This window comes from Chrysoperla carnea, chromosome 5, assembly GCF_905475395.1.
Source record: "Chrysoperla carnea chromosome 5, inChrCarn1.1, whole genome shotgun sequence".
NCBI classification, from domain to species: Eukaryota; Metazoa; Arthropoda; class Insecta; order Neuroptera; family Chrysopidae; genus Chrysoperla; species Chrysoperla carnea.
The window spans coordinates 6,490,847-6,518,207 of record NC_058341.1 but is presented as its reverse complement, the minus strand read 5'-3'; the positions used below and the strand labels follow the sequence as shown (position 1 = coordinate 6,518,207).

The window sequence follows — 27,361 nt, the reverse complement described above, 5'->3', positions numbered from 1 at the left end:
ATCTTTTTTTTTTATACCATGTATATATGAAATATACATAGTATATTAAGTTTAGTCCCAAGTTTGTAACGCTTAAAAATAATGATGCTGCGAAAAAAATTTTGTCATAGGTGTTCACTAAATCACCTAATTAGCCCATTTCCGGTTGTCCGTCCGTCCGTCCGTCTGTGGACACGATAACTCAAAAACGAAAAGAGATATCGAGCTGAAATTTTTACAGCGTACTCAGGACGTAAAAAGTGAGGTCAAGTTCGTAAATGAGCATCATAGGTCAATTGGATCTTGGGTCCGTAGGACCCATCTTGTAAACCATTAGAGATAGAACAAAAGTTTAAATGTAAAAAATGTTCCTTATCAAAAATTAAACAACTTTTGTTTGAAACATTTTTTCGTAAACATCACTGTTTACCCGTGAGGGCGCCAAGTAGGCGGAAATTTTATAATATGTACTATACTTGATTATCAGTTATGTATGTGTCTCATGTTTGTATGTGTAATGTGATAAAGAAATCAACACTGACTATGCATGGTATTTCAACAATTAACTCAGTGAATTGTTTGTTTTCATTTGTTTTTGTATGAAAATACAGTGTGACAACAATTCTAAGAAATGAAATAGGGGATAATCCTTATGTCGAATTGGCCAGATTACCCATAAAAATGTAAAACTAGACTTGATACCATGATAAAATTTGAAAGTAAAATTAAAATTGATTAAAAAACGAAGAAGTTATAAGCAATCAAAGATTGAATTCAAAGGTTTCCCATCTCCTTTTACCAAAACAAAGTTTTATATGTAATCTTTATGGCAATACACACGTATGACGTCACTAGTGTGTATCTTTCTCTTTGTTTAATTAGAAATTTTAAACGTTTTTACCAGTAAAGATTTTTAAAAACCAACTTCACCTTTCTATTCGTGTAGTGAGAGTTCTTCATCTGAAGAGATAAAAAAATTTAGTCCGATCCCAGTGGTTGTTTTTTTATGAAGCTGTAATTTCGGGGCCTCGAGTTAAGAACCTTAAATTCTCCTCAAATATTATTTAGTTGGCAAATGTCTCAGCGCTTAAAAAATTTCAAATAAAAACTAATTTCTTTTGAAATTAATGTGTAGGTTAAAATAGTTATGTTTTATTTTTAATAGTTGGCAACAAACAAAAAGAAAGTCGGTGTTATTTTATTCATAGAGTACTCTTTTTCACATCCACAAATAATAAATTAACAGGAAATAAATGAAAAAAACAATATTTTAACTTTTAACTCTAAATTCATCTTTAAAAAAAAGAATCAAAACTTTAAAAATAAAATACATGAACCTTGAATTTTAAATAGGTGGTAATATCTATGAATTGATGAATAATCTAGATTAGTAATAATATCGATTTAATCAAATATTTGATTAGTTATGGAATTGAAAACAAATAATTATGGATTACCTAGACGATTATCAATATTATTTTACCTTGGTAAATTTATTATTATTTTAGTCTAGGGCCAGGTGTAAATTGTCAAAATTTTTAATATGGATTCTCATGCTGTTCTAAACTTTTTGAAAAAATGTCTCAATGGACACAAAGAAAAATAATGAACAATTTTAGAGTGATTGCGGATTTTATTCACTGAAAAAGCAATATTTCATTCTCATTTCAATATACATTTAGTCAATGATATTTTGTTGTAACCATGGAAATAGTATTGAATAAAAGATTGTTCTCATTTCATAACGAACATATTTTTTAACCCCCGAACCAAAAAATGGATGTTTTAGATTTGACCGCTATATGTGCCTGTCTGTGGCATCATAGCGCCCAAACGGATGAACCAATTTGGATTTTTTTTGTTTGGTTTTGTTTGAAAGATAATTTAATTGGGAGTGTTTTTAGTTATGTTTTAAGTGCGATTTTAGGATACCGTAACCGGAAAAACTAAAATGTAGTCGATGATTCTCAAAATCAACTCGGAGCGAATATTGAAATAGCAATGAAAAATATGACTTTTTCCGTGGAGAAAATGATTAATAACTCCAAAACTATTATTTATTTGTCGCTGTACTCATTCAGACATTTATTTAGAAAGCTTAGAACTACAACATATCAAAAATTCAGACAATTAAGTTGGGAGCCAATTCCCATAAACTTTCGTTTCCCATTTCTACCATTCTAAAACGGCTGTCAAGTACTGTGTCCTGGCCCTAAACCTATTATTTATGTTTATTATAATTTCACTTGTAACTTGTTCCAATGACTTACTCTAATCATTAAATTAAACCGCGTGTATTTATTATGTGAGTGAGTACGTTCATACGTACGTCGTACATACATACCTCATAAAATTGTATTATCAGTCCAAAAAACAAAACCGAATAAATACGAAGATTGGCGGAATTGTTTTTTATAATAATAATATAAACGATGAAATAATGAATATAATAAATACTTTTTATAAAAAAACAGAATATGAGAATATAATAATAACAAAAATATTATACAAATAACTTATACAAGAGTTTAGATGAGATAAAAACTAAGATTGTGTACCAGTAAGAATGCTTTCAATAAAAAATGGCATAACAAAAAATGACCCATTGACATTACAGTTACATAGAATGAGTTTCAAACGATTTTAAGCGTGCCAACATCTGAGGTTATTGCTTAGATCAAATCCATTGTAGATTCATAAGAAAAAATGTTAAATGATACGTGATACGTATTTTTTTAAGTCAAAAAGCGAAAAAGTTCAGTGAAATCACGATGTTTTATGAAAAACATTTTGTGATATGAAAATATCTCTAGCTGACCTAAGCAAGCAATAGAGTATTCCACTATTTTTGAAAAAGTACTTCAAAATGTTGATTTTGCTAATAAAAAGCCACCAAACATTTATTTCGGAAAAATACACACGCTTTCTTGCCAAAAACTTAAATTAAATTTTAAACCTTTTTTAAACTGTTAAAAAACGCGGGCATCCAATTTAGGTATCACTATACGAAATAACACACATAATTTTGACAGATATATTCATAGACATCTGATTATAATATAAATATAAATACTTATCTATGTATATATTATACCCAGCTGTCTACACTGAACTAACTGATGGTCTATGACTCATACCACTATGACATCACAGCAGGACTTATCCGCGTTTTAGGTCACATAATATTTTTACATAAATTCTAAGCAATTACTTCAGATGTAGGCACGTTTCTCACTGTACAGAAAGATAGGCGATGCTTAGTCTATGTATAACTATAAAGTCAATGGAATGACCCCTTAATTTAAACAATTATACAACAGTTTATACAGTGCAACCTTAATATAACGAACCTCAATATAACGATTTCCTCGATTTAACGAATTTTTCGTAATCCCCTTGAATTGTCCATAAGAGTCAATATAAAATATACCTCTACATTACGAATATTCTTTGCGTACAACCTCTATATAACGAATTTTCAACTATCAAGAAATAGTATAAATACATAGCAAATACATATACATATGTAGTAATTTGATAAAAATGTGTTATCATTTATTAGTATAAGTACGTAATACATATTGAGGTGAATAAAACTATTCTTTTACCTCTTTATAACGAATTTTAGACCAATCTAACCTCAACATAACGAACCTCAGTTCAACGAATTACTTGATATAACGAATATTTACTGGTTCCCTTCAGATTCGTTATATCGAGGTTGCACTGTATTAATAAATTTATGAATAAAATAATAAAATAAAAACGAAGTATAATGAAATACTCTACTCCGGCATTGAGTAATTGTGTTTTACCGTGTATGGTATCTATAAATGTGTGTGTGTGTGTGTGTGTGTGTGTGTATTTCGTTATATGACTTTTTTGTATAAAAAAAATGATTGCCGTTGGCTACCGGCCGGCCGGCTTCAAACATCATATTTAAGTTAGATTATAGATATAATATACCTAACATAGACAACATTTTATTATAGATTCAGCTCCTAAATACATACCGTCATGTTACCCAACACAGTTTTATGTATCTCATTCTTATATTAAATACATAGGAATGATAAAGACAAACTATAATGGGCAGCATGATGGAGTGTATTTAAGAACAAACTTAAAATGTATATTGTGTACTCATTTTATTTGTTTTTTAAATATTTTACCTAACCTTACAATATATTTACGTACATTCCCTTCCACCTTTTCTTGATGTCTTGTAAATTTCCTAACAAATATGACGTCACAATACAGCTAATGTAATGACCTTCCCTAGGAAAATTTATAGATATGAACTTTTATTTATTTTAAAATATTGTTTTTTCATTTACATGACATGATCTTGATGATTTTAAAAGGGGTAAAAGAATATCAGTTTTTACCAGAATGGAGACAAAATTCGCAGATTTCGAAAAATTCGCTGTTTATACAGGCCTATCTGGGCATAGGCACCGATCTATTTTTCGATCGTTGCGTACTTTGAACTACGCATCAGGCTGTCTTTTGTTTTCACTTAAATAGCCTGATGCACAGTACAAAGTACGCAACGACCAATGAGTAGACCTCGCCCAGATAGGCGCCGTAAATTCAGCCACAGGCGCTTATAGTTCGGCATAAGAGTTTCACGTCCTCATATATAAGGATAAATATACGTTCTTGGGTCTGATTTTGTAAGTAAAAGTGGACACAGTGACATCTACAAAATACCCTAAGTTTACTCGCAAGATTCCCCTCGATTTAGTTTTACAGTCTTTAAAGTGTTTAAAGTGGTACAAAGGAGGATCAAGAATGCCTTAAGGAGTTTCTAGTTAGAAAACAGGGCAAAATCTATGAACCATTACTTTCTGCCGCGTGGTAAATAAGCTCCTGAGTCGATATGGAGCATTTTATCTCAGAAGCTTATTTATCACGCGGCAGAAAGTCAAGGATCATGGATTTTTTATGCGCCATTTCCTAGAATAATAAGTTTTAACTGTACAACGAAGGAATTGTAAAATTAGAATTATCCTAGCGGGTAATGGCTAGTTGATATCAAAATCTATATTTAAATTACATGTCTATGACTTATATCAATGTGTTGAGAAGCCAACCTCAAAAAAAAAGATGAATTCTCTATTTCTCATGATTCTTATAATACAAAACAAGAGAACAGACAGAATAAAATATAGAATGAACACGAATAAACAATAAAAAAAACGCAGAGGAAAGATAGAAAAAAAAGAAACCTTGAGAATTTTTTTAATATAAATATATAAACAAAATCAAATATTTTTAATCTAAAAAATTCATCTTTGGTAATAATAAATTTTATAATCTATATTTAAAAATTAGACCTCGTGGTACAATTAAAAAAAACGAGCGAAAATAAAAATAATAAACTATTTCAAATTACAATTTTGTGTAACGGTTTTATAGAAATTAAAAAATTAAATATTTCTAAGAAGATTATAAATTAAAAAAAAAATAATAATAAGCACATCTATGAACTGAGATGAAGTGATGTTAGAGTGACCTTGAATTGAAAGTAAATTTCTGCAATATAATAATTTATAAATAATATGATCAACCGTTAAATTTTTTAAATGGAAGAAATGGTTTTTTTTTAACTCTAATTTTTTTTTTGTATGTATATGAAACAAAAATAGGCCACCATGTTCTGTTATTCTAGGATATACCGCGTCAAAAATTCCATGAAACCGATTTTTCTGGTAAATAAGCTCTTGAGGCGATGGGAAGCATTTTCTCTCATAGGAATTATATATATATCAGAGGTACCACTTTCGAGTTAGGGGAGGGGGGTCGGTGGGTCGCTGAAGGGGGAAAGGCAGCTGAAAAGGGGGAAAAAACTCACGCACGGTGCGAATATAAAATTTATATAATATATTTTGAGTAATATAAAATTTATCGGTATTATATTTTAACTAATATAATTTATCGGTTCACGGACCGTAGGTAGAATAGACACGATATATATTTACAACAAGTGAAAACAAACAATTGACTGAGTTAGTTGTTGAAATACCATGCATAGTCGGTGTTGATTTCTTTATCACATTACATATACAAAGATGTGACACATACATAACTGATAATCAAGTATAGTACATATTATAAAATTTCCGCCTAATTGGCGCCCTCACGGGTAAACAGTGATGTTTACGAAAAAATGTTTCAAACAAAAGTTGTTTAATTTTTGATAAGGAGCATTTTTTATATTTAAACTTTTGTTCTATCTCTAACGGTTTACAAGATGAAGACCCAATTGACCTATGATGCTCATTTACGAACTTGACCTCACTTTTTACGCCCTGAGTACGCTGTAAAAATTTCAGCTCGATATCTTTTTTCGTTCTTGAGTTATCGTGTCTACAGACGGACGGACGAACGGACGGACAACCGGAAATGGACTAATTAGGTGATTTTATGAACACCTATGACAAAATTTTTTTCCTAGCATCATTATTTTTAAGCGTTTTGGGACTAAACTTAATATACTATGTATATTTCATATATACATGGTATAAAAACGTTAAAAATATATTAAGATCCATAGAATTATAATAAAAAGACAGAGAGAACACAGTAAACTTCACAAGGTGGTATCAACCAAGAAGTATTAGTTGTAGGTATTATTCTTATTATAATAGAGTAGTTAGTAGAATGGGTCGTTGACATATAGTTTGAACTTAAATGAACTTCTTGAAAATTTTTCACATTATTGACTTGGATTTAAAAAAAATGTTTTTGTTATATATTTTTTTTTTAATTTGAAATGAACTGATTACAAAAATTATTTATAAAATAATTATTAATTGAATAATATTTAGAACTACTACTTTTTTTGCAAAACTTTTTTTTTTTTAATTTACATATAATCTTGTGTTATGTAAGAATAAAGAAACAAGTTTTTGTGTTGCTTGTATTTAAATAAGCTTTTTAAATAAATTTGAACGTCTCCGAGGTCAAGATTTTATCAATATGGTATAATATTATGATTAGTATTTTTATCGATAAGAAAATGGTACGGGATATGCATCGGAAAATCGTGAAAAACATGGCTGTGTCGAGATTTTTACTTAGATTAAGAATCAATCTCGTAACTCTTTTAGGGAGGCTTTTTTTACAAGGTTGGATTGCGAATCGATTTCAATCAGAGGAGAGTTATATAGCCCAATTTTTTTTCCAAAAATTTTCAATTTCATGAAGATAGATGGACTAAATTTGAGGTATCGTCGAAGATAGGTCTATAACTCGTGATGTTTTCCTGTTTCGTGGGGCAGATTTGTTGAAAAAGCCTTCCCGGACATATTTTCCCCTGATTGGAGTTACGATTAGCGACTTTGAATGCAAAACGGTAAATAAGACGCTATGTTTAACTAGTTTTAAAAATTCCCGAACATCTCCCGGACCAATACTAGTTCATTTTAGTTTTAAAGAGTGGGGATAGATCAATTATTTGAAAATATTTACCCAACTTAAGCCCTTTGTCCACGGAATGGTATAACAGTACTCCCTGCTTTTGTCAGCAGAACCCTCAAACACCGCACTGTTATTCTATCAAGAGATTTTCCGTATTCTTCTCCATTTTTCTATATAAAATATTAAATTTTCCAATTCTTCTATTCTCTATTAGATAACTTGAAAGCAAACTTACCTGAAACTGGAGAAGATTTAGATTCAAGGATGCAACTCTCTTTGCATTTTCGCCTTCCTGGTGTCTTCACGATTGAAACATTCTCTTAAACGGTAGAAGATCCACGATTCTATAAAATAATCGAAAATAAATATTTATGAGTATTGTATAAAACCCAAGAACTAAACAATTTGTATTCGGGGATAGTCCAAATAGATAATATGCATAAAATCGAAAATATTCAATATCGCTACGATTAATCACCGCTACGCAATAGATTTCTAACCCCTATGCAAAATACGTAAATATTTTATTTCCGATATAAAATCAGGTTTAATTGATTTGTTTGCGGCATCGTGCTGAACTAATTCCGATTTTTTTAAAGGTAATTCGATCGATTATGTTACAAAAAAAATCTGTTCAACCGTTTGAAGTTGATCACCTCTTTTCTAGTTCTTTCATGTACGGAATCCTATGCACTTAAAACATACAAAATCGGTTCATCCGTTTAGGAGCTAGGATGCCACAGACAGATCGACAGATACCCAGACAGGTGGTTATTTCCTTTACTTTGTACAAGGAAATAAAAAGAAATGAAAGTTAAAAAATTAAGACAAAAGAATAAACAATTAATTAAGTTTGTGATTTGTAGCGTAAACTTCTTCTGCTTTCAGAGAAACGTCATTGACATTTCTTTGTTTACCTTATCTATGTGTGTAATCTAAACGACAAAATATAAAAAAAAATAATTTGAATATGTTTCCTCATAGAAACTAGATATGGAATTTTGTTTAAAGAAATCGAAATTCATGCCTTTTTGACATCAATCGAATATATTTATTTAACAACAATTTTGATATTTCTCCTTTTGACTTAATCCTATTCAATCCCCCCCCCCCCCTCCTAAAATATTCGGAATAGGGTATTATCGTTAGACAAAAATAAATCATGAAATTTGAAAAAAGTTAAAATTTATGTAAAAATATACTTAAATATTCTGATTTCGAGTCATAAAAGCACATTTTTCTTTTAAAATATTAAAATTAAAAATCGTTAAACTGTATATCACGTGATCTAAAACGCGGGTAAGCCCTGCTGTGATGTCATAGCGGTATGAGTCATAGACCATCAATTAGTTCAGTGTAGACAGCTGAGTATAATATATACATAGATAATAAGTATTTATCTTTATTATAATCAGATGTCTATGAATATATCTGTCAAACTTATTTGTGTTATTTCGTATAGTGATACCCATATTACGTCATCAAATTGGAGGCCCAAGTTTTTGATAGTTTAAAAAAGGTTTAAAATTTAATTTAAGTTTTTGGCAAGAAAGCGTGTGTATTTTTCCGAAATAAATTTTTGATGGCTTTTTATTAGCAAAATCAACATTTTGAAGTACATACTTTTTTTAAAATAGTGGAATACCCTATTGATTTAGATTTAGTCTGGAATCATATTTAAAAAAATCAATGCTTTTATCCAAAATTGCCCTAGCACTCGTACATCCTTAAGTAAACAAACATTAGTTACCGTTAAAATTTGAAAAATGAAATTAGTTTAATATATAATTTCTTAGGAATTTTGATTAAACTATATCAATTTTCTCACATACAACGATAAAAAAATTTTATAGCCATAAATAAGCTTTGAAAATAAACATCTACACATTTGATTATTTGATAATATAAAAAAAAAACACTAGTAAAGAATTCTTTCACATTGAAATGTGCTGAATTTGTTTATTTATAAATTTTTCAAAAATGATAAAACATGACTTTTATCTAATAAAAAAAAAAGTTAAATAATATTTTATTTTATTTAAGAGATTAATTGTAATGAATAACGGTTAGTTAGATTATTTTTTTTTTTTTGGAAAAGTGTCTTTTTTTTTGGCATCCATTTATTGGACGCTATTTTAATTTAAAGTACGATGGCAACGGAATTTTTTATTACTTTAACACTTTTAACTTCCTAGTTTTTCTATAAATAAATATATATTAATTTATTAATAAAAAAAAAACGTTGAAAAATCTACGGCACACTTTTTTAGGCTCATTTGCAAAATAGCAAATAATATGGCCTCCTTTCAAATCCGAAAAACTTAAAAAGTTAAATTTTGATATCATTTTACAGCCAGAATCTTTGAAATAAAAAAAAATCCTAAAAAAACTTCCTAATTGTAGAGATAAATTTCAACGTACATACTATATAATGTTCTAACCTAATATGCGCTCTCGCGGGAAAAACATGTTTCAAACAAAAGTTGTTTATTTTTTGATAAGGAACTTTTTTTAATATTGAAACTGTTGTTCTATCTCTAAAGGTTTACAAGATGGGTCCTAAGGACCCAACACTCAATCATCACAGACAGACAGACATTCGGAAATGGACTCTTTAGATGATTTTATGAACACCTGTACCAAAATTTTATTCTTTGCATCATTATTTTTAAGCGTTACAAACTTGGGACTAAACTTGGTATACCTTGATACATTTCATTTATGCATAGTATAAAAATTTAATAATAAGTAGATTGAAGAGAGATTTGACCCAAAAAATTCTCGAAATAGTTTTGATTATTCACTTCAAAAAAAAAAAACTGAGATATAACAAAGCTCAATATATTTGAGGGCTTTCTTTTAGAAAAAATTTAAGATACGAAAATGTTTAGCTAGGCTTTTTCAGTTTGAAAGATAAAGCTGACATCTTATTTTCATGATCATAGATATTTGTGATATCCAAAGACAAAAAAAAAAGATAAAAAAAAATACCTTGAAATATCCATTAGTTTCCAATAAATAACCGGGAACAAATTAAATAAGAAACAACTTCTTTACAAAGGTATTAATTTAATTGAAACAAGAATTTAATTATTTCATTTTCTGACAGAAACACAACATTGGCAACATTGGCCTATTTTTTTTTTAAAAACAAATGACAATCAAAAACGAAAGGAAACATAATAAAAAAAAAAAACCGCATAACTCAAAAATTAAAAAAAAGAATACTTCAAGTTAATTGAATAATAATACAAAAAAATTAAATAATAATTACCTAAACTTTCATTTTATTAATTAGCAAGAAAACAATTTATTTATATTCATGTTTATGTATATGCATACGTAATTTTAAAATAAATAATAAAAATAAATTAAGATCAGAGAGTACTGCTTTAAAATAAACTTTAAAACATACATTCTTTTGTGGAATTTTCCATACCTAATGTTTGTTGATAGGTACATATGAAATTTTGCAATATTATTTTTTTTAATCTGAATTAGTTTACTTAAACATTAAAAAAAAAATACTGAATATATTATTGAAAAGTTTTAAAAAAAAAACGTCGATAATACATATTTTTTTTATCATCAATTGGAATAATTAAAAAATAAATAATAAAAAAAACGTAAACGAAAAATATAAAACAGTGTAAGTTTTATATTTGATATTTTTTCAAAGGTGTATTTTGTTTGTATGTTTTAGAAATATACAATAAAATAAACTTTTAACGGATTTATAGAAATATCAACTGTATGGTAAAGAATACGTATTCGTATTATTCACATTGAGAGAAAGTGTTTTTACACACGGGGTGATGATCATAAAAGTAAAATATACCAGTGGTACCACAAATCATTATTTTTAGGTTCGTGTACAGTCTATACCGACCGGTACATTGTATAGTTACGATAAATTTGTAAATACAGTGCAACCTGAATATAACGTATCTCAATATAACGACTCGATTTAACAAATTCTTCGCAATCTCCTATTGGCTATATATATAATTGGCTATAAAAGCCCATGACAAAATCTCTTAAGGTTAGGTTAGAGTGGCTGTCCTGGGGTGGGACACACTTAGACCATAGGGTCCATTGTGATACCGTAAATGGGTTGGCCCACTACTCCATGAACCATTTGGAGCTGTTTAAGAACAGCAAGAGGGCTTTGACGTCGACTGACTTTAGGTCGGAGAGGTCGTCAAAGAGAGGCTGGGACAAGTAAGTCCATCTCCTCATGACAAGAGCTGGGCAATGACAGAGAAGATGAGACATTGTCTCCTATTCGTCATCACTGTGACAGCTCTTGCAGTAGTCGTGATACACTGCCAGGTCTAAGCGTTCAGCATGCTTGCCGCCCAGCCAGTGTCCTGTGATAGCCGCAACAACTTTGCGAACATAGGCCCTTGGAAGTGATATGAGAACTTCGGAACGCCTGCGATTTTACTCAGACCATATCTGTATTGTAGTACCACAAGTACGTTCCTCCCTCAGAACGACACAGAAACGTAAAAAGTGTTCCTTATCAGTCGTAGAAAAGCGAAACATCATTAATTACCTCTATAACAAATTTTCGACCAACCTAACCTCAATATAGATTAGATATTTTAGATATTTATATCTTTAACAAAAGTTGAACGTCCTTTCTACAGTATTATTTTATTAACTAAAGACAAAAATTATAAAACGCTCAGTAATGGTTGAAATTTCCATGAAAAACACAATAAAACACGGATGAAGTCATGTTAATACAATTAATATTTAAGATATTAAATGTTAAAGAAAATAAAATAAATCAATTATAAATTTGAAAAAAGCATTATTATTAATTCAAAAAGAAAAAAAAAAAGTTATAAAATGTTCAAGGTGAATTCAATAGTTGTTGCTAGGTGCTATACACTCATGAATAAAAACGTTTGAGTATCACTGAACAGTACCATCTCTTTAGCGCGGGAACCTGTGCGGGTTACCGAGTAGCATGCGCTTTTGGCTTCCTCTTTCATTCGAGCGTCAGTCTTTCAAAGTGTTGCTAGCAGTGAACACCGTTGCAAGTGTACTTGTTGCAAAAGTTTATTAATTTTTATTAAAAAACCAGTTAATTATTTAAATTTATTCAATAAAAATGGCAGACGTAGCAGTTGAAAAGTAAGTGAATATATTTTATTAAGAATTTTATCGATTTTCATTTGAAAATTGATGAAAAATAAATGGAACAAACAGTGTATCATGTGAATTGAATATGTTGAAACGCTAATGCCGGACAAGATGGCTACACATATAACAGTGTTTGTTCGTACATAGTCTGTTATTACTGTGTTTGCAATATTGCGCAAAACATTTTCATTAATTAATATGATTCTTCTTATGATTTAGAACAATTTTCCATTTTCTTTGGGATACTTAGACAAATTTTTGTTGTTATTTTTTTAAAAGCGCGATTTTTTTTCATTTACCGGTAATTGTTACCTTGATTTTAATTGAACCACATGTTCGAAGTTTTCAAGAAAATCGTCTAATTTTTTAAAAATTATATTTATTTAACAATATATTTGTAAATAATTTAATATTTTATACAGATTTTTATATTTAACATCATAAATATGTATTTTTAGTATTGTTGAACTATGATTATTGCGAAACTAGTTTGGCGCCAATAGTTACACAAGCTGCCGCCATGTGGCGTTGGGCGCTAGTGTTGCGCGTCGTTATTTTTTAAATAAACGCGCGTTTATAATAACCTAAGAGATGCTTCTTTTACATTTAATTTTTTTACAAATATATTTCAATTTTTATATTATTAGAATTTGGAATATTTTATATTATTTTTGGTGACCTTTTTAATGATGCTTCCAAATTTTTTAAATTTCAATTTTCCATTTTAAAAAACACTTGGAACCTGATGTACCATTCATGAAATAAGGCTTCGTTTATATTTTATTCACAGAAATATTATAACGTTAAAGTTCAAAGAAAAAAATGTTAATGATTCAAAAATTATTTTCTATAACTTTGTTTCTTATAAAAAATTTAATATGCCCAAAAGTTTTATATTGGTAGGGGAGTTTTATATTCACATGTCTTTCCCCTTCTGTTTGCCACGCTCTACCAATGTTCTTCATAAATACAGTAGAGCCTAAATGGCCGAGCGGTCTAAGGTGTTTTCTTTGACTGTTTGTCCATTTAGACTTAGGTTGCTGGTTCGAATCCAGGTAGCGGCAGTGTGAACAATTTATAATTAATGGGAGTGCAGAAATGATCACATTGTCTTCGCTTGGAAAAAAACGAAGTAACCGACTCCACCCATATCAAAATGTAATTGTAAATATGTTTGTAATTAAATAAATAAAGGTTAACATATGTCAGAGAAACGGAGGTTAAACCCCATTATTATTATTAAATACAACATTATAAAAAAACTAGTTACGACAAAAAGTTCATTAATTAGCTATGATTTGCGAACGTCATGTTTGCCCAGACACCCCTTCCGTCTATATGCGTGACGTATTTTATCAGCGCCGAATTACCTAGGGGGCTGTAGCCTCGGAACCAACAAGCTTCGAGATCTCTCATGCTATTAGATGATATTGGTATTTTACCATGTTATTTAAATTAAACTTTTGCTTCAATGAAAATTCATTGTATTAATCCAAAACTTTATTTGTAAACAGAGAAACTAAAGTCGCTTCCCCCGAAAAGAAGGTAGAGAAAGAAGTAGTAGAAAAGAAACCAGTAGAAGAAACAGAAAGTAAAACAGAGAATGGTGATGAACCAGCGGCAAAAGAAAATGGTTCAGCTGAAGAAAAAACTGAGGAGAAAGAAGAAGCTAAAAACGGGGATGCTGAAGCCAAAAATGGTGCTAAAGGTATAAAATTTGTGAACATTTAAACGAGTGAAACATGTTTATACAACGAAAACTTTAAATTTTCAGAAGATGCCTGCATCATAAAGAGAAAATCAGTAGGCGCCGATGCTACAGATGGTAGCAAAGCAGCAGATGGTGCAACACCCGAAAAGAAAGCTAAACTCGATGAAAAAGTCGAAGAATCCTCAAATGGTGAAGCAGAAGCAACAGCTTAAACGCGATTTTAAAATATATTTTTTGTCAAATTAGTTAAATACTATTTAATTTTTTTTATAACTGTTGATTGAGCGTACAATATAAACTAGAAGCGAATTGGAAATGGGTTGCAATGGGTTTATTGTGAGAGAGAACATCAATTAATCACACCCACAAAATATTTTCAATTTTTTGTTTTTTTTTTCCTGATTTAAATCTCATTTGTATAATTTTTTTTAAGTAAGATAGAACTTCGAAACGAGTGTAGGGGGTATTGAATTTTGATAAAATTTCGACAACGAATCTTATTTGATTTCAAACAAAATTTTTGACAATTCAGAAAAAAACTGAAGATAAAAAATTCCATGTCCACTACACCTTTCGAGTTTGAACGATTGCACATAATAATTCTAAAACCACATGTAAATAATAATTTTTTAAGTATTCCCCTCTTATTTGTACGCTCAAAGATTCCGTTTTTCGATTTAAAAAAAAATATATTTAAAGAAAAGTATATTAATTATTCGCACAATGCACCAAAAAAAGTTTTGCAAGAGATGCATTTTTTTTTAAAAATAATTTTAAAAGATTTTGTTTTGTAATTTTTTTTCGTAACATTCCTTTTGTGGAGACAATACAGGATGCCGCAAAATTACCGCATACGAAGAGTCAAGATCAGAAAGTTTAAATTTTTCTGTGAAAGAAACAAGTTTCATTCTATAAAAACGATCTGCTTTCGTACAAGGTCATTTTGGGACATCCCATATACAGGGAATTCTATAATTGATTCTAGAAAAGCATACTAGTGAATTAAGCTTAGCAAGACGAACGAAAAAGCTTTTTACCAATTTTCGATCCGGTGCGTACTTTCCGAAATACTTAAACAAATCAATGTTCGGTGAGGTGATCAATAATAGAACACTCTGTATACACCAATATTTTTTTTTCATACAAAAAAAAATTCAAAGAAAATTTGCATCGGAATTTTGTGTGGAATTATTTAAAATTAAATAACAAAAAATGGTGCTTAAATTTTCCACATAAATTTTCATCTTAGTATCAAAAAGAGTTCAAATTGTTCAAATAAATGTACCTAATTTTATAAAGCATTTTGAGTGGAATTTTTTTTTGAAATCGTATTTTGGATAATACGTTTTAGCTGTAATCATCTCGAAACATGTTTCCTAAGAATAAAAGTCTTATTTTATTGAAGGGGATTTAATAATGCCTTCAATTTTTTTTCTTAACAAGGTTTTTTAGGTGCCAACTTTTTATATTTAAAAGAAACAAAAAAAACGGTGCAAAGTGCATTTTCGACTTAACACTCACACACATAAAACACGTTTAAAAGATTGTTGAAAGAAAACAAACGGGTAAATTTTTCACAAATTTTTGTTGTTTCATTTTCTAAAAAAAAAGAAAAACCTTTGTGTGTTCAAAATTTTTGTTCAACAATTTTTCCACGTGTAATTATTTTATAAATAAAATCGTCGCGTTTAATAAAAAACTATCTCAAATTTTTCTGTGTATTTGTGAAACTGTAAGATAGAAGAGAAAAAAAAATTCAATTTTTTTTTATTTTTCAAATTTTGTTTTATTAAATTTTCCAACAAAAAAAAAATTCATCATATCACTGATATTCAAATTTTTTACTAAATTTTTCTACTGGCTTTAATTTTATATACTTAAAAACAAATAAACCGTATTTGTATGGTCTCGAATTATTCCTTCAAAAATTTAATCGATTTAAATGTCGTCCAAAAGAAAATAATAATACATTTCCCCCCAACACGTATTTGGAGAGCAAATTAAAATGGATGCTCCACAAATACTACAAGTAATTACCTGTGTAAACAATTTTTAATTCTTTATGTGATTTTAAAAAACGGTGTAAAGAATTGTAAAATTTTCAGTTAAATAAAAAAAGAAAACTGAACGTCATAAACACATTTTTTCTCTTTTCAAACCATAAATTGGGCCAAGAACGTAAAATCCTATATCAAAATTTTCCTTTCTTTTAAGTTTCGAAGTTTTACACACGTAATTGAAACGAAAACTGTATTAAATATGAACAGTGGTGGATTTTAGAAAAGAAAAAGGTCAAAGGGGGCAATTCTTGTAGAGTGCTCGAGTAAAATTTTGAATAATTTTACCAAACACTTGAATTATTTGAATAAAACTTACAAATAATTTCAATAATATCAAATTATGGCCAACTAGGTTTTGGGTTGAGGCAACTCAATTCGATCCTTTCCAACTATTTTTTTGACGAGCAGGCTTTCATTTTCGTCGAAGACAGATTTTAGTATCCTCCAAAGAAAAATGAATTTCGATAATCAAAAGATAAACTGAAATACCAAAGTGTTGGGTTGGGGCGACCCAATTCGATTCTTTTGCATTTCAACTGTTTTTTTTTTGCCTTACTTTCCCGGAAAAGGGACATCTTAGTATCCATAAAAAAAAAAATTAAGTTCGATCGTCAAAAGACAATCGGGAACATCAAACTGTTATTTTGGAGCGACTTAATCCGATCATTTCGTATTCCAACTTTTCTTTTGATAAACAGACTTTCGTTTTTCCTAGGAGAAAGAAAAATTTAGGGATGGAATCACCAAATATGCTCCTACTAGTAACATAATTATTACTGGATACTAACACACATGCTGTGTAAGAATTTCGACGTAGAAAGCGAAATCGGTACAACCATTTCTGTCTGTCAAGTTTACTCGAGGAAATTTTAGATATTTAATATCCCTAGGTATGAGGTTAAATATTTACCGAAAGCTTTAAATCCGCCACTAAACGTGAACCAATTTGTTACATAACTACTGCCAGTGATAAAAAAATATATACATGTTGTTTAATAAAAATTGCATAATACATAGTACCTTTCAATAACTTAAGTGAAAAATATTTAAAAAAAAAAAAAAGAAGAAAATGAACAAAAAAAAAATCAATTTATTATCTTAGCTCGGGTTTGTTTTATTCACAACATTATGATGGCATCGGTATAATATTTGCGTCCAAAAGAAATTACAAACGCAAATCATCCTGGACGGCATGATAGCATGTGTTGCAGGAACAGAAGCTAACATTATATCGACGTTATCATATCGTGATGATATCCTTGATGTTGTGAATAAACAAACACAAGCTTTTAATTCTAGATTTAAAAATAATAAAAGAAATATGGATTTTAAAAATAAATTTAAAAAAAAAAACCAATCACATTTAATAATATTACAATATTTTATGGATGTGTATACTAATAATAATAATTAATTATTAATTAATTAATAATATTAATAATTATATATTCTGTACAAAATATTTTGTCTTTTTAAAACAAAACAAATATATCTTAACTCAGTTGTTAGTCCGGCAATAAAGAGTAGTTTCAGTCTAAAAAGAAATTTTTGATTTGTTCTTTATTTTATTTTTCATTTTTTTCCAGAAATCAAAAGGTACTAGTGATTTTAAAAACTAGATCTCATTAAAACCCATTCCCCTTCTACCTTTTACGATGGATATCAATCCTAAAACTGTACAGGAATGTAAATATTGATATTCGAAAATGTGTGATTTTGGAAAAACAATAGCCATCATGTTATTTCTATGTCTTTCTTACCGAACTAAAATACCACAAAATTTTGAAAAAAACATTTGAATTTTTCGTTAGTTAATAAATGATTCAAGTTAGAAAAAGTGGGATGAATCATTTTATTGGTAATTGCATCATTTTTTCAGAAAAGTGGACCTTATGTCTACTAATTTTGGTTGTATCAAATTGACATATCGAAAGGAATAAAAATTAATACCTTTACAAAAACGATTTAAAATTCAATCGGTTTACGCATGATTAAGTAATATCAATAAATTTATTAAGCCGTTATTAATTAGCTAAACATATAATGAATAAATTTCATAAATCAAATGTAATTATTTTAAAAAAGGTAATACAATTCTAAAATAAAATAAAATAGTTACCCTTTTCCTTTTACAGAGGTAAGCATGTTTTCTTTTTATTCAATAGTTTTTTTTTTGAAGGTTATCTTGATAATTACCCGTGGCACCATGTTTTAAGACTCGAAAACACTTTTTAATTCATATTTGTCCCATAAACTATAGACTTATGCACTGTATCGAAGGTCAATAAGGAAGGAGTTTGATTTTTAGTTATTTCAAATAAGTCGAAATTCGATATTTAGGGCTATTAATTCAATCGAAATTGAACTAGAGTTAATGAAAATCTAAGAATTTTCAATTAAGGAAAAATACGCACTGACAGATCTAAATAAACAACTTCAACCAAAATGGCGGTGACTGGTACCAGTCATATCTCTATATAGGTAAGAGAACGCGAGAAAGATCAACCAAGAGTGAGAGAGTGAATCAATGCAAGAATCCTTGTCTAACTATATCATAGATTGATCCATGAAGGTTATAAAGAAGGATTTACTGTCAAGGATGTGGCCTCTTCTCGCGCTTTGTGTAAACATTTAAAATCTCATTTCAATAAAAAGCATCTAATGAGGGGGGAAATATGACCATAGTGATGCAGCTTTACTGATCTTTTTTTTTTTTAATGAACTATTTTCTAGAATGAACTATTAATGTTTTGATAAAAAAAATTATAAATAACGTTAAAATTTATTATTTTTATCAAAATTATAATTAATTTGTATGAGCTAAAACACAAATTCCAAGTGAATTGTGTGTCTGGGTTAGAAAACCAATAAAATTCATATTTAAAGTTTAAAAAAAAATTATGTATAAACTATCGATTAGAATATTATTCAAATAAACATAATATTTACTAAATTAGATTAATAGAAATCAATAAATATTTATTTTGTCTTATATGCCTCACACCAAACCCCGCTTCTTCGTCATTTATTAATATCCTGATAAGAAGTATATTGTTTTCACCCCCTAAAAAAACTAAATCGAAAATTTTGTGATATTTAAATCTTTTACAGTACCTCCAAATTGAGCTACAGAGTTGAAAATCGTCTAAAGAAAGTGCCTTTTTGAGTGTTGTCAATTTTTTTGAACACCTCCCCCCTTTACTTATGTCGGGTTTTTTTACTATCAAGGCTTTATGTAAGTTCAGATAGCATTAAGGAAGTTCTTTTTTGGAGTGGCAACTTTTCCGCACTCCTACCCATTTTACTTTTTTCGCGATTTACAAGCCAACATCCTCGCCAAATTGATTGGGAGGTTTAAGATTTTGAGTGAGACTTCTGAAGGGGAAATGTGACTTTATTACAATAGACCTTTTCATCTAAAAAATCGATTCTTGTCTGTTTCGAGGAGATGTCAAAAAACTGTTCAAGGAAAGACATATCAAATATCTTCCACCTTTTTCAAAAAACGCTGTATGATAAAATATATTTATTTTCTTTACTTGAATAGTTTTTTGACAACTGCTCGAAACAATATTGTTTCGGAATGAATAAAATGTTTAGATTTATCAGAAATTTATTGGTCTATCCCTTCAAAGCCATACCCTACACGGTTTGTATTTATATGTTTTTTAGCGTTCTCAACAAAAATCAATAACTCCATTTACCAGTTTATGAATAATAATAATTTTACCGAGCATACAAAATTAGTATAATGTATGAGGTAAAATGACACATAATTTTCTTGTTAAAAATGGCAAATATTTATTGTTTTCTTATAAGTTTTGTTTCGCTGGCATATTAGATCATCAGAAATATCATACATTTTAAGACCAAAGAACTTAAATTATTTCGTCCTTGAATATTTTTATGCAAGGGGGGCTAGCTAGCTAATATTGAGAAAATAAATTTTTCAATGTCATTAATTAATGAATTAAATTATTAAACTCGATTTGAGTGTCAGTCGGGTCATATTTATTTTCATAATTATAAACGAATATAATTAAAAATTGAGTTCAATTCCTTTATTCTTAAGTTTATTAATTTTTAAATAATAGTATGGTGTGAACGTCAAATAACCTCTATATACAGACTTAATATGAATAAATGTCAAATAATTAACGAGGCGCGAAGAGTATGTCGAAACATTTCTTTAAAAGAATATGTGTCTAGAAAATTACTCCTTCAAAGACATCAAAATTTTGGACAAAATGGGCTCCTTCAAAATAAACAAACACATTGCGGTGTTGGCCAAACAAGCCAAATATATGTATATAAATAAACATATGTCAGCCATTTTGTTTCTTTTAGTAGCAAGATCAATAGCATGAGTCGGATTCTTGCAATAGACTTATATATTATAGAGGGACTTTACTTTTGTGAGAATCAGGAATTTGAAGTCAAGACTTATGACATTTTGGACCTGGTATTATGATACTTGTATACATTTTTTGATGTAATGTATTTTTAGTTTTGCTTGTTTCGTAATCCTACTTGAACTTTATTTTACCTTCTATTTGAATTTTATCTTTTAATTGATACATATTTTTAATATCTAAAGTATCTTAGAGTGTGGTGGCCATATAGATACTTAAGTATCCGAAAAATTCCAATGACATAATAGTTTGATTATTTATATCGGGCTATTTTTTTTTATAAACATGTGAGTAACTAGCTGTTATTTGCCCGCCTCGATAGAAAATTTAGTATTTATTTATTTTCTGGGATAAACTTGCAAATTTGGAATCACATTGTACCCAAACGAAGAAACTTTGTAACAAACTTAGTTAAATCGTTTTATTAGTAGAATTTTTATTATCATTGTATCAGTTTAATGTAGTTCATAGCTGTGTATTAGTTTTCAAATCCAATGATGCGTTAAGTGACGACAAATTTTGTCGTCACTTAACGCATTTGCACGTGCTCTACGTTTTCCACATCAAATTTATGGTTGAATCCAATTAAAATTTTAATTAAGATTGCATTTCATTCACGCACGACAAACATGGGCATTCGGTGATCGTAATAAATTAAAAGCCTTCTTACTTGCCGTTTATGGCACGACAAAAGCTAATAGAGAGTCGTTACGTTAACGCTTGACGTCACTCTAGAGAGTTATCTGTATATTGAAGTAAAAATATAGAAATAGAAAATTAGTCCAATCTAAAAAAGAGAGTTTTTTTTTTGAAAATTATTATCGTAAAAATTATTAAGTAGTTCTTCTAAAATAAATATATTAAAACTATTTTGAAATTCCCGTACTTAGTACGTCTGCGTTCAATAGTTTTTTTTTTCTCTAGCCGCAGCCGGTGAAGAGTAAAAGAAACAACTGTATATAGTGGTCTCATACTAAAATCATATGACATAAAACAAATCTGATTAATCATTCAAAATATTCTGTATTTTGAAAACAAAGAGAATAATTTTTTTTTTATCATTCGAAGTTTAAAATATATATATATAGCAACAAACTGTACAATTTTTGCTTACTAATTAATAAAATTGATAAGCAAAAAATATTTAGAACAATAGCAAAACGAAGCAACTGAAAATGTTGCGTCTTAGCCTTTTATTTTTAATAACATTTTCCGTTGTGGTTAATTGTTTTGTCAAGTAAGTTTTATACATTAAAATTAAAAATTTTCGTTAAATATTTTTTTTGCATTTTTCATTTTCTTGTGTAGAGTACCTCTTACGAAATTTCAATCACCAAGACGATCATTAGAAGATGTCGGTACACATGTACAACAAGTACGACTTCGTTATGGAACCAAAGTTGGGTCACCAGAACCATTATCAAATTATTTAGATGTAAGTTTTATTTTTTTTAATTTTTGGGTGGTTTTATTTCGAACACTAGCGGGTCCGAGGCACGTACGAAATTTCCCTTAAGGTGTTTCGATATCAAGACGAAAGTGTTAATAAAAAACTGAAATTTTGTGTGTCAATTAATGAGTATTTAAATACGCCTTCTGTATGAAATTCAAGGCAATTCTTTGTACGATTTACGATTAATTATTAAAAACAGCCCTTTTTACATGATGGTAAATGAAGAAGTCGTAATAAATGTTGGGTTTTTAGTCAATAAGTGCTTTTAAAAATGTTTTATCATTTACATAAAAAACTTTTATCAATATTCGTCGAGTTTTAAGCTAAGCGAATTTTTCACAAAAGACGTATAAAAGGCTTATTAATTGATAAATTTTTTGAATCATTTTCATTTTTTTTGATATCGAAATACTTTAGGTTAGGTTATGAGTGGCTGTCCTGGGGTGGGACACACTTAGACCATAGGGTCCGTTGTGATACCGTAAATGGGTTGGCCCACCCTTGGCCACTACTCCATGAACCATTTGGAGCTGTTTAAGAACAGCAGGAGGGCTTTGACGTCGACAGACTTGGTCGAAGAGGTCGTCAAAGAGAGGCTGGCTCAAGTAAGTCCATCTCCTCATGACAAGAGCTGGGCAGTGACAGAGAAGATGAGACATTGTCTCCTCCTCGTCACCACTGTGACAGCTCCTGCAGTAGTCGTAACACACTGCCAGGCCTAAGCGTTCAGCATGCTTGCCGCCCAGCCAGTGTCCTGTGATAGCCGCAACAACTTTGCAGAACAACAGAAGCCCTTGGAAGTGATATGAGAACTTCGGAACGCCTGCGATTGTACTCAGACCATATCTGTCTTGTAGTACCACAAGTACGTTCTTCCTTCCATTTAAGATTGGTCTTTTCCAGAATATCCTCTTAAAGTGGTTTAATTTCGTTGATACAACTCATGCAATCTTAGCGAAAATCAATAACAAATTTTCGTGCAGTTAAATTTGTTGGTAATTTTTATTTTTCATGTATTTAGGCTCAATATTATGGACCAATAACTATTGGAAGTCCACCACAATCATTTCGAGTGATCTTTGATACAGGATCATCCAATTTATGGGTGCCATCAAAACATTGCAGTTTGACAAATATCGCCTGTTGTAAGTAATATTGATATTTTTTTTAATCAGAAATAACCCCAGAATGACCTTAAAATTGTTGTGAAACTAAAAATAACATTGATCTTTGTTATTGTTTTTATCTCATAACATAATTAACGAAAAAAACATGATTTTTCTTGTTTTCTTTTTTGAAAATAGTATTACATAATAAATATGACAGCAGCAAATCATCGACATATGAGAAAAATGGAACTGAATTCGCAATTCGTTATGGAACTGGAAGTCTTAACGGATTCCTTTCCACAGATGTTGTAAATGTAAGTTTTATGTCAAAAATGATACGAATATTCATACGTTAGCGTGATAATTTTCTCATACGAAAATTGTTTATGTTTGGAAATTTAAAAACAAACTAAACTAGCTTCATGGTAGCCACTGTTTTTCTAAAATTACTTTTTCATGTTTTCAACCATTCTCTGATCAAATTAATACTTCTAAATTGATTTGAAAGAAAATGGAACGAAAATTTTATAAATCACAAGCTTGAAAAATCTTAATATTAAATATGGCTCAAGATATTACGATCAAATGCGCCATTTATTTAAAGTACAGTAGACCCTTGATAGCTCGAACTTCGTTAAGTCGGAAAAAAATGCCATTCCCTTCCGACCATTTCGTTTATAACTCCGTAAGTAAAAGTAAAATATAATTCCTCCCTTTCTAAGTCGAAATTTTAGCAAGTAAATCCTCTTGTATTTCAAACTGCTTGTTAAATTTAAAACTCATTAACTAGAAATTTTTTGTATTTCCTTTGAGGTTCGAGTTATTGAGGTTCCACTGTAATTGGAATAGAAAAATAAAATTATAAAAATATTTCAAGAAATTTGCTAAGAAAATGATAAAATTCCTTGACTTTTCCTTTTTTCACAGAATTCCCTGACATTTCAAAATTTTCCAGTAATGTAACCACCGTGAGCTTTCAAAACACTATAAATTTTGAAATGTTTTCATAAAAAAATCACTTTTTTATTTGCTTTAGAAAATTTATAAATTGTTTTTGTATTCAACTCAATAATTTTATCTAAACCGGAAACTCTTAACCACCAAAGTTTTCGTGATTTCATTGAAGGAATATTACAAGGAAAAAAATAAACGCTAGCGTGTGAATGGACAATGATATACTGATGTTAGTAAAATTCGTAATATGAAAAATTTGTAGATTGCTGGATTAGACGTTAAAGGTCAAACATTTGCTGAAGCAGTGAAAGAACCAGGTCTAACATTTGTTGCCGCTAAATTTGATGGAATTTTGGGTCTTGCCTTCAGTTCAATTTCAGTTGATCGTGTCACACCTGTATTCGATAATATGATCTCGCAAGGATTAGTTCAAGAGCCAGTTTTCTCATTCTATTTGAACAGGTAATTTTTTAACGGATGAAACTTTTTTTTTCTCTCATCACAAGAGTAATAATTGTCGTACGAAAGAAGACCAATCTGAAAGGTTAATAAAATAATCAAATAATACAACGTCTGACACTAGACTGGAAATGGGGGAAAACGAAGTTGAAAGAAAATTAATTTTGACTCAATTTCATATTTACAGAAATCCATCAGCTCCTGAAGGTGGTGAAATAATCTTTGGTGGTGTTGATCCAGCAAAATATAAGGGTGATTTCACATATGTGCCAGTCGATCGTAAAGCATATTGGCAATTCAAAATGGATTCGGTAACAGTGGCAGGTAGTAAAACATTCTGTGAAAATGGTTGTGAAGCTATTGCTGACACTGGTACCAGTTTAATTGCTGGACCATTAGCTGAAATTACTGAATTGAACAAAGCTTTAGGTGCTACACCAATTATGAATGGTGAATACTTTGTTGATTGTAATTCGATTCCCAATTTACCAGTTATCAACTTCAAAATTGGCGGTAAAGTGTTCCCATTGGAAGGAAAAGATTATATTTTAACTGTAAGTAGACATTTTTTTTAATAATTGGTTATAACGACCAAGTCCACACTGAATCCAAATTATAAACGACCAACATATGCTATTTTGAACATTTTTCACTTAATATTGAACCTGGAGGCCCATTGAGACTCAGTGCCGGATTAACCGTCGCGTGAAGGCCCCTAGGCAATTCAATTCTCCAGGGCTCCTAAGTGATGTAAAAATCAGACTTTGGAACCCCCACTTGTCATAGAAATTAGCCATTTCCCCTTTTTTTATTTAGTCTTCGTAAATTAACTTGGCGCGTCCTTGTGTGTGGCCCCTCTCATAAAAATTTGTTTTTTTTTTTCCTTCGTAAATCAACTTGGCGCTCCCTAGTGTCGCCATTCTCGTACATATTTATCTTTTTCTCTTTTGACCTTCCCCAGGGACCCTAGGAAGTTGCCTAATCCACCACTTAATTAAAGTATTATTAAAGTCATAAATATCTCTGTAAAGAATTACGACTTACAGAAAAAAGAATCGGATAATAAATTGTTGTAAAATTTATTTTCTACAACTTTTATAATGATAAAAATTTCGATTTTATCAATACTATTAAACAAAATTTTTAAATTTTGTTTCCCCAAAACTGTATTTAATCTAGAAGTCTTTCATAAATGAGTTTCTGTTGCCGATTCGTTTCCCATTTTTATTCTAGTTGAACATCTGCTAAACACTCCCTTATTGATGCTTACACTTAACCAATCTTTTTACTGCAAACATTATGGTTTCCTCTGCTTCAAGCTGCAAATTACACTTCGTGATAAAAATTGAATAACACCAACGTAGGAATAAAGAGCTTCTCTAGTAATTTCCATTTTTTTTTTAAGGTTAATCAAATGGGTAAAACCATCTGCTTATCTGGTTTCATGGGCATTGATATCCCACCACCAAATGGACCATTATGGATTTTAGGTGATGTATTCATTGGTAAATATTACACAACATTTGATGTTGGTAATTCACGAGTTGGGTTCGCTGAAACTGCTTAAGAATAGTATTTTTTTTTCCAAAGCCTTATAATTTTTTGTTACCAAATAGTAAAAAAAAATCAAAAAAAATAAGACTGCTTTAATAAGAAATGACAATTTGTTAATTGTAATTAAGAATGACAATGTGTGAAGTTTTGAATAAAAGTAATTAGAAATAAATATTTTTCTGTAATTTCGAGTAAATATTTTAATTTCCTAATTTTGAACTATATTCTTTAGTGTCAATTTTCGTTGTTTTTTTGCCTACTTTTCTTCAAGAGGTAAGTTTCGACTACAAATAGTCATCAATTTAGATCCAAAGGTTGAAAAATTACAAAATTTCTGACCATTTAACAAGTAGCCAAATAATTCTCATCTCGAAATATTAGAGTTCCAGTACTCAGATACAAACTACGGCGACGAAATTTCCAAAAAGTTCGATTTCTTTGAGAGAAGCTGTTGCAAGTCATCTGTTAGTGACCAGGGATTCCAAAAATGTTATTGTATGCCTGCTCTGAATCACCTTTGCAATAATAGATGGACTTGTTTTAAAAACAAAGTTCTTTGTGGATCCAAATGCCATGGAAGTTATAAGTTGCGTCAACAAGTAATATTTTAATTACTTAAAAAAGAAAATGAACAATTTCTAATTTCAGATAAAACACCTTTTTTTGTCAAATTTATTTGCATAAATGGCCTAAGCATCAGACAGTCAATTCATTGAATGTTGTTGTATTAAACGCTTCGGCTGAATATCGAAAAGATTAGTTTGTTAACTGAACAGCTAATTATTCTAATTGGCTGCGACATATACACTGATTAAGTTAACGAGATGTAGCAAAATATGTCCTGAACAGAAACCAATCCAGAGAAAGATGATAATTTATCGGCTCCACACAAGAGGGGCTACTCTTTTTAACAATTTCTTAAATAGTATATCCTTTTTCTATGTTCACTGAACACTTTCGATAAATGGCGGGCGAAATATCTCATAAAAAGAATGTATAAATTATTTTGGCACTCGGTATTTTAAAAATTATCGCATCTATGTAAGGAATTTCTATTATCGGTTAAAAAATGTGTAAATATTTGAAATAAT

General features: G+C 29.7%; 3 protein-coding genes across 3 annotated transcripts in view; 2 read left to right on the top strand and 1 right to left on the bottom strand.

Annotated features, from left to right (window-relative positions):
• LOC123301761 (serine/arginine repetitive matrix protein 2) overlaps window positions 1–27,361 on the bottom strand; it is a 46,442-nt gene that overhangs the window by 963 nt on the left and 18,118 nt on the right. Inside the window, exons 11-12 of the mRNA XM_044884648.1 lie at window positions 7,640–7,748; window positions 7,456–7,574 (exon numbers count right to left, since the gene is read on the bottom strand). Of these exons, the coding sequence (XP_044740583.1) occupies window positions 7,706–7,748 (43 nt within the window). The 3' untranslated portion in view covers window positions 7,456–7,574; window positions 7,640–7,705. The remainder of the gene's footprint in view (window positions 1–7,455; window positions 7,575–7,639; window positions 7,749–27,361) is intronic.
• On the top strand, window positions 12,396–14,947 carry LOC123301783 (circumsporozoite protein). Its single transcript, XM_044884682.1, has 3 exons — window positions 12,396–12,549; window positions 14,073–14,266; window positions 14,333–14,947. The coding sequence occupies exons 1-3, from the start codon at window positions 12,527–12,529 to the stop codon at window positions 14,479–14,481; spliced, it is 366 nt and encodes a 121-aa protein (XP_044740617.1). The 5' UTR covers window positions 12,396–12,526; the 3' UTR covers window positions 14,482–14,947.
• Window positions 21,820–26,455, top strand: LOC123301771 (lysosomal aspartic protease-like). The gene is made up of 7 exons (XM_044884665.1): window positions 21,820–21,978; window positions 22,050–22,176; window positions 23,216–23,339; window positions 23,499–23,617; window positions 24,520–24,719; window positions 24,904–25,270; window positions 26,122–26,455. The coding sequence occupies exons 1-7, from the start codon at window positions 21,917–21,919 to the stop codon at window positions 26,281–26,283; spliced, it is 1,161 nt and encodes a 386-aa protein (XP_044740600.1). The 5' UTR covers window positions 21,820–21,916; the 3' UTR covers window positions 26,284–26,455.

Coding starts and splice junctions, on each gene's coding strand:
- LOC123301783 (XM_044884682.1), top strand. CDS start 12,527: ATGGCAGACGTAGCAGTTGAAAA. Junction 12,550..14,072: donor GCAGACGTAGCAGTTGAAAA/GTAAGTGAATAT, acceptor ATTTGTAAACAG/AGAAACTAAAGTCGCTTCCC. Junction 14,267..14,332: donor AGCCAAAAATGGTGCTAAAG/GTATAAAATTTG, acceptor TTAAATTTTCAG/AAGATGCCTGCATCATAAAG.
- LOC123301771 (XM_044884665.1), top strand. CDS start 21,917: ATGTTGCGTCTTAGCCTTTTATTTTTAATAACATTTTCCGTTGTGGTT. Junction 24,720..24,903: donor TTCTCATTCTATTTGAACAG/GTAATTTTTTAA, acceptor TCATATTTACAG/AAATCCATCAGCTCCTGAAG. Junction 25,271..26,121: donor GAAAAGATTATATTTTAACT/GTAAGTAGACAT, acceptor TTTTTTTTTAAG/GTTAATCAAATGGGTAAAAC.